Raw genomic sequence first — 13,097 nt, 5'->3', positions numbered from 1 at the left:
TAAATCATAAGCTTTGTAATTTATTAATTGTACCTTAAAGGAATACTTGCGGTTTATGCGATCTTCAGGTCCAACGGGAGATATTACATAACTAGGCAATGGTATGCTACCCAAAACAGTTTCTTCTCTGCTGTCTATTGAATGAAAGAAAAATCAAAATGATTCAGGGCACTTCTTCAACAGGTGTAAACAAACATATTCCCTAACATAGTGGTTCTCAACCAGGTATACGCATAACCCTGGGGATACGCAGAGGTCTTCCACAGCATACATCAACTCATCTAGATCAGTGTTTCTCAACCTGGGGCACATGACCCCCCAGGAGGGTCAAAAGTGCAGGGCTGGCGTTAGGAGGTGGCAAGCAAGGAAATTGCCCAGGGCCCCGCGAAGCTAAATTATATGCTTCAGCCCCGGGTGGTGGGCTCGGGCTTGAGCACTGGGTGGTGGAGCTTGGGCTGCAGACTCTTGAAAGGAGTAAAGTAGTTGGGAAAGGTTGAGAACCGCTGCCCTAACATATACCAATAACAGTACCAACAAGTGGAGAAAACAAGTGCTTATTATATGAAGTAATGCTACCAGAATTCTTCCAGCCAATCAAACTTTTCCCCTTATTTTTATTTAGTCAGAAGAATAAAATTCCAGAACAAAGCTCCTGCTGATGTTCCTTTAGTGATCAAAGGGCAGAAACATGGGAAAGTGGAAAAGAAGGCCACCAAGGTGACAATGAATTAAAGAGGGACAAAGCAGAGAGACAGTCCTTGTTCAGCTTTCCTTTAAAATCTATTGAGGCAACAAGGGCCTACTGTAGGGTTACCATTCGTCCGGATTTACCCGGACATGTCCTCCTTTTTGTACTAAAAATAGCGTCCGGGGGGAATTTGTAAAGCACTCACAATGTCCGGGATTTCCCCCCTCCCCCGGCAGAGCAGACCGAGCGGCTGGGAGGGCTGCAGGGAAGTCCCGGGCTGGACTCCGGAGCAGCTGTAGAGGAGCCGGATCCGCCCTGCATTCTGAGCAAGTGTATCAGCACAAAGTGCAGCCCTCCCCTTTTGCAACTGGGAGCGGTTTCTGCCATGCAGAGTATGCAAAACGGGAGCGAGAGCACTTTGTGCTGATACAAGGGCAGCTCTCCCCTGCAGCCCGGTCCGGGCCAGGGACCGGGTTTTGTTGTGCAGGGCCAGGGACCGGGTTTTGTTGTGCTGGGGAGCTCAGCCACGTGTCCGGCTCGCACAGAGCCCAACACCCTGTTCTGAGCAGCAGGGTAAGGGGGCCAGGGGGCAGGAAGGTTCTGGAGGTGGCAGTCAAGAAACGGGGGGGGGCTTTTTGGGGGGAGTGGAGAAAGTTTTGGGCAGTCAGGGTACAGGTAGGGGGTAGGGTCCTGGGGGGCAGTTGGGGGGGTCTTAGGAGGGGGCAGTTAGGGGACAAGGAACAGGGAGTCTTAGGTAGGGGGTGGGGTTCTGGAGGGCAGTTAGGAGCAGGGGTCCCAGGTGGGGGCAGTCAGGGGACAAGGAGTGGGGTGGGGGGCTGAGAGTTCTGGGGGGGAGCTGTCAGGAGGCAGGAGTGGGGAGAGGGATCGGAGCAGTCAGGGGACAGGGAGCAGAGGGGTTTAGATGGGTTGCGAGTTCTGGGGGGGGCTGTCAGGGGGCAGGAGTGCGGAGAGGGATCGGAGCAGTCAGGGGACAGGGAGCAGAGGGGTTTAGATGGGTTGGGAGTTCTGGGGGGGGGCTGTCAGGGGGTGGGGAGTGGTTGGATGGGGCGTGGGAGTCCCAGGGGTCTGTCTGGGGGTGGGGGTGTGGATAAGGGTTGGGGCAGTCAGGGGACAAGAGGCAGGGAGGCTTAGATAGGGAGTGGAGTCCTGGGGGGCAGTTAGGGGCAGGGGTCCCAGGAGGGGGCAGTCAGTTCTGGGGGGGCGGGAAGTGGGAGGGGCAGGGGCGGGGCTAGGGCGGGGCTCCTCCCGTCCTCTTTTTTGCTTGCTGAAATATGGTAACCCTAGCCTACTGATAGGTAGCACTGTCTCCACTTAGACTCCCCTCTGGATCCATTCCTAGTAAGGCCCCATGCATGGGGACTGGCCACCCTGTTTCTTCTTCCTTCCTGTCTTTTTACTCACTCATGTGTGCAATGTTCTCAGATCAATATATAGTAAACATTCTTAGTTTTTTTTTGTTTGTTTGTTTGTTTTAAGGCCAGAATAGACCATTATGATAATCTAAAACAATTTCACTCAGTGAGTCTTACATCTAACCAAATAATTACTATAGTTAATGAACATTCATTATTACTGGCACTACATAGAGGAACAATAGCCATAAATATGAATAAATAATAGTTTGCACTTCTATAAAACCTTCCAAATATTTCAAAGCACTTTACAAACAATGTACTTAATCTCAACATCCATGTGAATTAGGGAAGTACTATCCCCATTCGATTCAGGAACAAACTAAGGCATAGAGAAGTTGTGTGACTTACCAAAGATCATACAAAAAACTTAGTGGTTAAAGACTGGAGCAAGAGTCAGGTATCATGGGTTCTAATCCAGACTTTGCCACTGATTGTCTGGCTTTTGGCAAGTCACAATCTCATTCTTTTTCCAGCTGTACAAATACTTACTTTCCTACATGTTTATTAATGTTGGAAATGTGCTTTGAACATGTAAAACGCTATAAAAATACAGAGCAACATCATCCATCGTCTATATCACTGCTCGAAACAAACATCTCTGGACTACCCATATTTTAACCATAACTTTATTCCAATAAGTGTGACAAACCAATACAATATAAGCAAGCAAGCAAACAGTAATGTTACTTTCTAATGAGGGTTTGAGTCACAATTTAATGTTAAAAAATTGTTTGAAGGGTAAACAGTGGCGAAAAAGTTTAACAGGTTTTTTTTAGCTCTAAAGAGACGTTCTGAAGAGCAAATTAGAACATTTTTCACAATGGCCTCAGTTTCATGAAAACTCTCAAAACCACTACATTGTCTACTCACCTTTGTAGTAAAACAAACAATAATCAGACAGCACAAACCATCGTCTTTTCCATAATCTCATTCCAGAGCTATCCTGCAAAAGCAAGGAATTTAATACAATTTCTTTCAGTTCAAATAAAAGCTCATATAGTGTCTGTTTTATTATCTAATTCCTACAGTGCTCTACTAATTAACAGATTACCAGAGATGTCCCAAAATACAATATTAATAATTACAAAAATAAATATTTTACTTGTGCTTGAAGAAACATTATGCAATGATAGAATCATCAAGGCTAATATCTAGTTACAGGACAAAGCTTCCCTATGCTATCCAGGACAATTTTCAAAAAAATTATTTTTATTCTCTAACTAATCTAAAATCTGAAGGGTACATGGATTACACAGTATGGGTAGCTACCATATATTTTCCTCACAGATCTATCAGGTAATTAGGATAATTAGTTGTGTATCAGGAAGTGATACTCATTCCAAGGACTGCTTCTTGACAGAGATGAGTATCAGCATATAAGCAGAGTGAACAGGGAAAACTTAGTGGAACAGCACAGAAAAGCATAAAAAACTGTAAATAAATCAAGAGACAAAATTCATAGAAAATACAAAAAGGCTAAGACACACTTCCTAGAAGACTTTGTCACTAACCTTCAAGGTAACTTAAAAAATCTATTTAGAATACACTATAGCCTATGAGGCCTTAAGCAGTTGAGATTTTAAACAGAATATGTATTATCAGCTATAGCACAGAGATTTGAAAAGCAATTACAATTTAATTTTTTTTGTATGAAATAATTCATGTTTTAGGAAAGAAAGGGGTTTTGAACATTGTCAATACATTTTAGGATGAATTGACACCTCTTAACCATGTGTGGATTGTTGATTTAAGATAAGATTTTATAAGTTAAAAAGAACAAAACTGTCAGTTCCATACTGGAACAAAAGGAAAAGGCCTTTATGATCTGGACTATTGGGGCCTGCCTCACCCACTGCAGCTGCCACTGGGGTGCTACCAGGGCCAGGACACTAGCTCCCCTTTGCTGGTAGTGGAATGTGAGTTGATACAGTTTATTACCTAGAGAGGTTAGCCATCAAGGGCTCCCATCCTCGCTGCCTTTTAATCTAACTGATAGATCGCCAGTGATGGTGGGGGCTAGGCTGATCAGCAGTGTAGGATATGGAAAGGAATTTGTTCATATGGCAAAACTGGCCAACTGCTGTGTGGATTTTTTTCACTTACTATGACATCCAGGAGGTCTTGTTCTGGGGCATTTAGGTTACAACTGCTGCAATGCTGGCAGATTCCAGCATGATTGGTGGGTTAAAAAGGATCTGACTAAAGTCCCTGTAACCTAGAGTGGGCTGCTCAGGCAATAGTCCTGGTATGGTAATACATGATGAGAGGGCTGGCCTCTGTCTCGCTCAGCTTGTGGCTCCTTTTATCTTATCCCTCCTACCTCTACAGTGGAGGATGGGAAGGAGTCAGAATCCACTGGCAGGCCTTTATAATCACACTCAGATTTAGACATAGTAGGGTCATCGGTGCCAGTTGAGAGCCACACTGGAATAACCCTGCCAGGTAGTGTGCAGTGGTTACCAGAATTAGGTAGCAGTTTAAAATAAAGTTGTGGCTTCCACATTTAAACCATACTATAACGTTTCTCTCATTTTTTCCATGTTCAAATCAAACCTCTATTGAAAACTTAAATGCCTGACTTTTAGCGGTGCTGAGCAAGTGAACTCTCTACTGAAGTCAATGGGAGCTTCAGGTGTTCCACAACATTGAAATTCAGGCCCTTCAATTCTTTTACTGTTTTCTAAAAAGCTTTCATAGCTATCTGATATATTCTGTTGTACATTCCGCAATACAAAGAGAGAAATATATAATCTCTCACACACCTGTTTGTGTAGCCAGCCTCTCACCACAACAGGAACATTAGGGTTCCTCTTGATAGACTGGTCCCTCTTTCCAAAGCTGTGAACTTTATTGCCAGATTTTAAAACCTGAAAAGAAGCACATTACAATAGTACTAAACATACTGTACTAGAGTCACATCAGTCAGACTACAAATAACAGAGGCATCGTTTCATATTTTTTTACACAGTAATGAAATAGTTCTAGCACTCTTCAAAGGCACATATGTATTGGCAATAGTATTTAATTAAGTAAGTAGTTGAGGAAAGTCAGCTTCCCATTATCATCAACGTATCAGTACCAAATGCTGTTCCAATTTCATCTGAATCATAACAGTGTTGGTGTCCAACTTTTCCAACTTAAAAACTGGGCGACTGGGCAACAAAGTGGCAGATGAAATTCAGTGTTGATAAATGCAAAGTAATGCACATTGGAAAACATAATCCCAATGATATATGCAAAGCAGTGGGGTCTAAATTAGCTGTTACTCGAGAAAGATCTTGGGAGTCATTGTGGACAGTTTTCTGAAAACATCTGCTCAATGTGCAGTGGCAGTCAATAATGCTAACAATGTTAGGAACCATTAAGAAAGGGATAGATAAAACAGAAAATATCATAATGCCATAAATCCATGGTACGCCTTGTGCCTTGAACACTGTGCAGTTCTGATCACCCCATCTAAAAAAAAACACGATACATTTGAATTGGAAAAAGTACAGAAGGGCAACAAAACTATTAGGGGTATGGAACAACTTCCATGTGAGGAGAGATTAAAAAAGACTGAAACTGTTCAGCATAGAAAAGAGACAACTAAGGGGGGATATGATAGAGGTTTATAATATCATGAATGGTGTGGAGAAAGTGAATAAGGAACTGTTATTTACCCCTTCATAACACATGAAACAGGGGTCACCCAATGAAATTAGTAGACAGCAAGTTATGTTTGACAGGTTATGTTGTATGTTCCCTGCAAACATAAGGAAATACTTCTTCATACAACACAACAGAGTCAACCTGAAGAATTAAATTGCCAGAGGACGTGAAGGCCAAAAATATAACTGGGTTCAAAAAAGTAGATAAGTTCACGGAGGACTGGTCCATCAACGTCTATTAGCCAAGGTGGTTAGGGATGTAACCCCATGCTCTGGGTGTCCCTAAACCTCTGATTGCCAGAAGCTGGGGCTGGATGACAGGGAATGGATCACTCAATAATTGCCTTGTTCTGTTCATTCCCTCTGAAGCACCTGGCACCGGTCACCATTGGAAGACAGGATACTGGGCTAGATGGACCATTGCTCTGATCCAGTATAGCCATTCTTATGTTCTTCTGACAGTATAATATGATACTTAGTGTCTTATCTTTACATGAATTTGGAATGCCCTAATGTTTGTCCAGAGATTCTCACTGCTGCTCAGTACTGCCCAAGTGATCCTTGGGAAGGGGGAAGACAATCTTTGTTTGTTTGAGAGAGAGCCAAAAATGTCCACTTCTGAGTCTGTGGAGGAGCAGGAGTGATTGAACTGCTAGGGATGCATGGAATAATTAAGTCTAGCTCTGAGTAAGAGTGGATCCGTTAAGACCTTGGATGTCATGTTGTCCCCCCTCCTCCTGAAAACAAGTAGATTATTGGAAGCAAAAGGTTCCACAAGGGAGAAGTTCCCGATGATAAGTAAGAATCTCTCTGGGGCAAAGCAAAGGTGAGGTAAAAATGACTTAGAGTAAAGAGGACCTCAGTAAATCTTACTGGAGGAGGACGAGAAGCAGAAGAGATTCCACCCAACCAGTTCGCCCAGCTCTGTACCAGAGCCCATGCTGCTGCATTGGGAGAAATGCTGCATGTGGTAGGCTGCCAAGAGCACACTGGCTCATCTCATCTATAGGATGCGGACAGAACTGTAGTAGAGTTCCTCATGGGGTAAAGAGAAAGACTGAAGGATGTTGTAAGGTGATGTTGGACATCAGTTACTGGCAAATTGGAGAAGGGGGTGAGAAAAGTCTCCTTCCTACCTTACAACAGAGTTCTACACACCAAAGTTACTTACATTAGGTAAACTGTTAAGTCTGTCAATTTTGGCAGTGTCACTAATTGTCTCTACCATAATCAACAAAACCAAAATTTTAAAAATTAATTGGCATTTAAAAAAATCGTCATAAGGAAGTTAATAAAATAAATATAAACATGTAAGTATTCACAACTGTGACTGAAAGAATTTACCATGTACCTCAAGTGGACATTTAAGCTTACTATTTTAAGATGAAAAATCCATCTATTAGTATACTTTTATTGTTAACACGTTTGGCTTTAATAATACTAATGACTGCCATATAACAACATGTGCATTGGTCTAGTAACCTGTAATTGCATTATTATACTCTGGATCTAAAATGTGTTTTTGAGTTTTTCATTAAATGACTTACTTCTCTCCAGTAATCAGCCAAGAAAAATAATACAACAGAACTCAAGTTTTCAGCTGATGCCACAATAACAAAGAGGTTAACTCAGTAAACATTCTTTACAATTTGGCGAAACCCTTTCTTCTTTTACTTAGATCAGCGATACTCAGACACAGATTTGTGAGCCACAAGTGTCTCTTTAATGTGTAACTGAAACAATGAATTAACAATATTGTGGCTCTTTTGGGTAATGTTGATAGCTAATTTTGGTCCTAAACCACTGAGGTATGAGTATCACTGACTTGGATACTTAACAGATTTTACACCTTCCCAATGAAGAAGGTTTGAGAAGTGAAAAGGCCACAGACAAATTTAAGGCTTCATTTATATTTCTTAGCTAGCTCTCCTATTATTTTTGCTTCCTTATAGTCATTTCCCCCTGTGGGGATGTATCATCCCTACACCAACCTAATGAAAAGTTCCATGAGGAGGTAAGGGTCACGATGGGACACTTGCCAGGTAAACAAATCATGGGCTTATGTAAGACCCCCTGGTGGTCTAGGATTATATAAAATGATCATGGGCTTATGTAAGACCCCCTGGTGGTCTAGGATTATATAAAATGATCATGGCCTTATGTAAGGCCCCCTGGTGGTCTAGTATTATATAAGATGAGGTAAACAAATCATGGCCTTATGTAAGGAACGGTTGAACCAATCGGTGTGGGGCTATACATGTGATAAACACATGATTCTCCTTCTTGTCCAATCCGTAGATGTGTTATTATAGCCTAATTGTGTTATGTAATGTTGAGAAAAAACTATAAAAGAAAGCTTGTAATAAACAGGATTCGGATTCAGCCTGCAACCACAGTGGTCGTGTGCTTTATCTGCTCCGCATGGAACCCCACAAATGGTGACCCCGACGTGATTCGGCTTGGGCATCGAGGCAGCCGACTGAAGCGTTCGGTGAGAAAAGGTGGAGGTGGCAGCCGCGGCAGGAGGTACCGGAGGATACCGGCTCCTGGTCGTCCGAGAGAGACGTTCGTGAGCTCACAGCCGACTGAAGCGTTCGGTGAGAAAAGGCGGAGGTGGCAGCCGCGGCAGGAGGTACCGGAGGATACCGGCTCCTGGTCGTCCGAGAGAGACGTTCGTGAGCTCACAGCCGACTGAAGCGTTCGGTGAGAAAAGGCGGAGGTGGCAGCCGCGGCAGGAGGTACCGGAGGATACCGGCTCCTGGTCGTCCGAGAGAGACGTTCGTGAGCTCACAGGTGAGCGGCTGCATTTAATAAAATGGGCTCTGCTTTGTCTGCAGAGGAGGAGACGGTGCATAATTTTTTATTACGCATCGCTAAAAAGCGGGGAGAGAAGCTTCCCTCTGACGCGTTGTCCCGTTTGTTGAAATGGGGGCAGAAACGCGGGAATGTACAAACAGGGCCTTCAGCTACAGGACATGCTGAATCAGTTGTCCCATTTGGCCGGTGAGAGCCATCCCCCGCAGTCCCACACATTGCGAGCCCTGAAACAGCCCGGCTTTCCTGTCACCAATAATGTTTGTACCCCAGAGTTCCGGGCGGAGTTCCCGGGGCAGGGTGAGCAGTTGCAGAATAGGTTAAAAAGAATGGCGGAGCCAGGCTTATCTAACTTTGAAAGGACATATAGGAAAAAACCACCGGATAAGATCCCTCCGGCCGTGGCTCAAGACACAAATTGCTAAAGAGCCCGACGCCGCCACGCAGAAGCCGGACGACGACCCCGCGGCACCGTACTTGCACTTGTTGTTTGCTACAACCTAGACACCTGATAATGCTGTGCTTCTATTTGTTCAGACTCCTTATTATAGGAGCAGGGGTCTTTGTATGTCCAAACTCTGTACCTTTTGTTAACCCACGACAAAATGTTTGGATCACCTGGGCGAACCAGACTGGCCAAGAAGCCCTTTTTGCTTGTCCATGGCCACCCCATCGAATCCCTTTAGAACATGTCTTATTGGCTATCCTTATTTACATCCCAATGGTTTTCGTGGGCATTTACGTAATATTACGTTTCTTAAAAAGTTCCTTATTTAAGAAAAAGGGGGGAGGTGTGGGGATGTATCATCCCTACACCAACCTAATGAAAAGTTCCATGAGGAGGTAAGGGTCACGATGGGACACTTGCCAGGTAAACAAATCATGGGCTTATGTAAGACCCCCTGGTGGTCTAGGATTATATAAAATGATCATGGGCTTATGTAAGACCCCCTGGTGGTCTAGGATTATATAAAATGATCATGGCCTTATGTAAGGCCCCCTGGTGGTCTAGTATTATATAAGATGAGGTAAACAAATCATGGCCTTATGTAAGGAACGGTTGAACCAATCGGTGTGGGGCTATACATGTGATAAACACATGATTCTCCTTCTTGTCCAATCCGTAGATGTGTTATTATAGCCTAATTGTGTTATGTAATGTAGAGAAAAACTATAAAAGAAAGCTTGCAATAAACAGAATTCGGATTCAGCCTGCAACCACAGTGGTCGTGTGCTTTATCTGCTCTGCATGGAACCCCACATCCCCCTTCCCCTCATCTTCTATTTTTTAATTTACTGTAGTCTTGGAGATGCAACTAAAGTAAGTTTGGGTTTACTAAAGTAAAGCACAGGTATATTTTGTGCCCTCAGAAAGATGACCATTTTTGCCATATTCTGTACCAGTTCTGCTTGTTGATTTTTTCTATTATTTTTGTAATCTAAATGTTCCAAATATAGTAGCGGTGCAAGCACTAATGATACAAGAGGCTAAAGTGGAGAAGTGCCTAAGATAAAGGAAGAGGAAGTGATGAGAACTAAAGGGAAATTAAGTGGAAGACCAAGTTAAAATTTCCACTGTTTTGCAGGTGATTTTGAAGTGCTTTGGACAATCATATGACCTGTGGGAATACCAGTATTACTTACACATACTTCCACTCCTTAGGAACCTCTCAAACTCTGCATTTCATCTCATCAATAATTTTCAAATACTCACCTAAAATTGTCATCTACTTGGGGGCTTCTGAGCTGTCCAAAGCTTATTTAGTTATTCTTGTTTTTTTCCCAATTTTGCATGGGTGGAAGATATTTTAATATCGTCATTCCCTGGAAAACCATTATTAGACTTCCAGGGTGAAATCCTGACTTCACTGAATTCAGTAACAAAGTTCCCCTTGACTTCAAGGGATCCAGGGTTTTACCACCAGACCAAATGATACGACTTTTGTCTTACCTTGGAGCCAGGTTTTGTATCTACAGTGGATGTAGTTACTGCAGTGGATGTTTCACTGACCATGCTTGAGGGTCTTTGGTTTACTTGTTGCTTGGACATGTGTGAATTCTGCCTAGAAAAGAAAGAAAAAGTATAAAACAATCAGCTTTTGCTTTTTTTTTTTTATACACACACTTAAAGGATCAATTGGAACACCCATCATTTTGGTACTAGGTCTTTTCTAAGAAGATATTGCCAATGGTATTTAGTGGTTCATAATTCTTTATTGGTAACAAAAAAGTAACAGTAGTATGATACACTATTCCACACATTGTAACATTTTTCTAATGTCTGTAAAAAGGAGTTGAAATATACATAGATAATCATTAGCTAACCATTAACCATATATTAACCACAGATAGTAACAGATAAGTTGAAGGAAAAATATCAACAAAATATTTGATAAATATATTATTTTAGTCTGGAAAATTAAAAGTTATCCTCAAAGGGTGCATATTAAAATTCTGTGGAATTTTCTCAGAAAAACATTGTTTCAGACTTGATTGTCATACAGCCTGTATTTCATTCAGAAGCTGAAAGTCTAAGTGTTATGCTTTCATAGGCCCCGACGCTGCAAGTTGTTTCACAAGGGCAGAGCCCTGTGCCCACACAGAATCATCCAATCTGATTAATACAATTAAGGGTCAGATCCTCCGCATTACCCAGAGAGAGAAGATGGCTAATATTTATAATGTATCATTGAATGAAATGGACATGTCCCTTAAGGACAAAACAAAAAGCCAACACCCTAGAAGAGGAACTCCTTACAGATATTTATCACCAAACCTATTCCTCATAAGAAATGTACACTTCTTACTCTGCACAGCAGCCATATACCAAGGCAAGACGAGCACACTCAACTACTTCTATTCGATTTGGTCCAATGGTTTACTCTGTGTGTAGAAGCCAAATGATCTATTTTCATAGCTTTACCTTCAGTAAAAAAAAGTAAGATATTTCAAATGCACAAATATGTCTGCCTTTGCTTGTGACATGAAAAAAATCTTCACACATTCTTTTATTCCAACAGCATTCCCAATACACTTTTGGCTGGGTGCATTTCTTTTTCAGGAAAATGCCAAGCTTGTTGTGTCATCCATTTAACTAAGCTGCGGTTGTACTCTATTGCCACTAATCAGCTAAATGCAACATCGTCTTTCCCGTTTAAATTCATCTTAACTTGGTACCTGTGATCTAGCCAAAATACCAACTTTGATAACAAGCATTTAACCTGATGAAAGCATGAACATGAGGCTAAGCAGCCAGAGATAATATAGAACATCTCTTCTAGCTGGTGCAAGCAAGAGAATATTCATATTAATGTATGCACTAAGGTTACACCTTTAAGGTCTATGTTACAGCTACTCCAGCCCTTGGATGGAGTAAGCCTGTAAAATCAACAGTGGCCAGGATCATATTATGTAATAATTTTGCAATGAAGAAAAAATATTATTATTTTTTGTATTATGGTAGCGGCTAGAGACCACAAGCAAGATCAAAGCCCCTTTGATCTTGTACACTGCACAAGGCACTGTACAAACACAAGACAGCCCCTGCTCTGAGGAGTTTACAATCTAAATAGGTAAAGGAACAGCGATAGGAAAGTGATGCACAGAGAGGTAAAGCTTAACCCTCATTTTCAAAAGTGACTTAGGCACTTTTAACCTTAGTCAAAGGTTTCTCTTAAATGAAGAGAAGCATTAAACATTTCTACATTCCTTTGTCTCTCTCAGTTGCCCTAATCTTTCTGTAGAACAAAAGAGGAGAAAGTTATGCCATATTGTAATTTTCTCTTGTAAAGTGACCTGAAAAAACACAAAAGGGACAATCTTAACATTTCTGCTTAGTTTTCTATGTTGGAAAATTTCAGAATTCTGCTTAACTGGTATTCTGAACAGATTTAAACAAGTCTTCAGAAGAAAGTGTTTTCAGTTTTAAATTGTCATATGGAATATTTTAAAAAATTAGGATTTTTTTGCTAACTGGTTATCATCAAATAAAAACATGGAAAATTTTATTAACTACTCTTATGATCTTACAGATTTGTTTTAAACTCATTCTGTTCTAGTTATACATCAATTTTCCTCAGTTGAGTTTCTGGGACTGTACCAATTTTGTTTAAATGGTTTTGTGCTTTTTACATATTTATGCCCTGTAGTATATTAGTTATACAGATGTAGGTGAGTGGGAAAAGAAGAGATTGATATGTCAGTGTCATTTAAACTTTTTTGCTAGGTCTGGTACGCTAATTAAAGTCCACAACTTTTTTGCTAGGCCTGTTGTTTATGGCACAGGAGAGTTGATTGTTCAGATGGAAAGAGGGAGAGAGGTGACATCAAGCAGGAAGCAATAAAGAATTATTATTTGGTTTGAAGGAAGGTGGGATTAGTAAGACTAGGTCACTGGAGGACAAGAGGATTGCCAACAGTAAAAAAATAATTGTATTGATGCAAGAAGTCAATTATCTTGTTCCAGGATCAAGACAGAACTTGTTTGTTAACATAGTAAAGTTAAATGAA

At 41.6% G+C, this 13,097-nt stretch overlaps 1 protein-coding gene across 30 annotated transcripts in view; it reads right to left on the bottom strand.

Moving 5' to 3' along the window:
* The window catches only part of PLEKHA7 (pleckstrin homology domain containing A7), a 299,188-nt gene that overhangs the window by 99,616 nt on the left and 186,475 nt on the right, over positions 1 to 13,097 (bottom strand). For all 30 annotated transcript variants that reach the window (XM_042858812.2, XM_005308701.4, XM_005308705.5 and 27 more), the window contains 4 exons: positions 10,540 to 10,651; positions 4,887 to 4,991; positions 2,995 to 3,067; positions 34 to 134 (listed from right to left, as the gene is read on the bottom strand). In XM_042858812.2, coding sequence (XP_042714746.2) covers positions 34 to 134; positions 2,995 to 3,067; positions 4,887 to 4,991; positions 10,540 to 10,651 — 391 coding nt within the window. The remainder of the gene's footprint in view (positions 1 to 33; positions 135 to 2,994; positions 3,068 to 4,886; positions 4,992 to 10,539; positions 10,652 to 13,097) is intronic.

This window comes from Chrysemys picta, chromosome 4 (genome assembly GCF_011386835.1).
Source record: "Chrysemys picta bellii isolate R12L10 chromosome 4, ASM1138683v2, whole genome shotgun sequence".
Classification (NCBI taxonomy): domain Eukaryota; kingdom Metazoa; phylum Chordata; order Testudines; family Emydidae; genus Chrysemys; species Chrysemys picta.
This window is presented reverse-complemented; position numbering and strand designations above follow the sequence as displayed.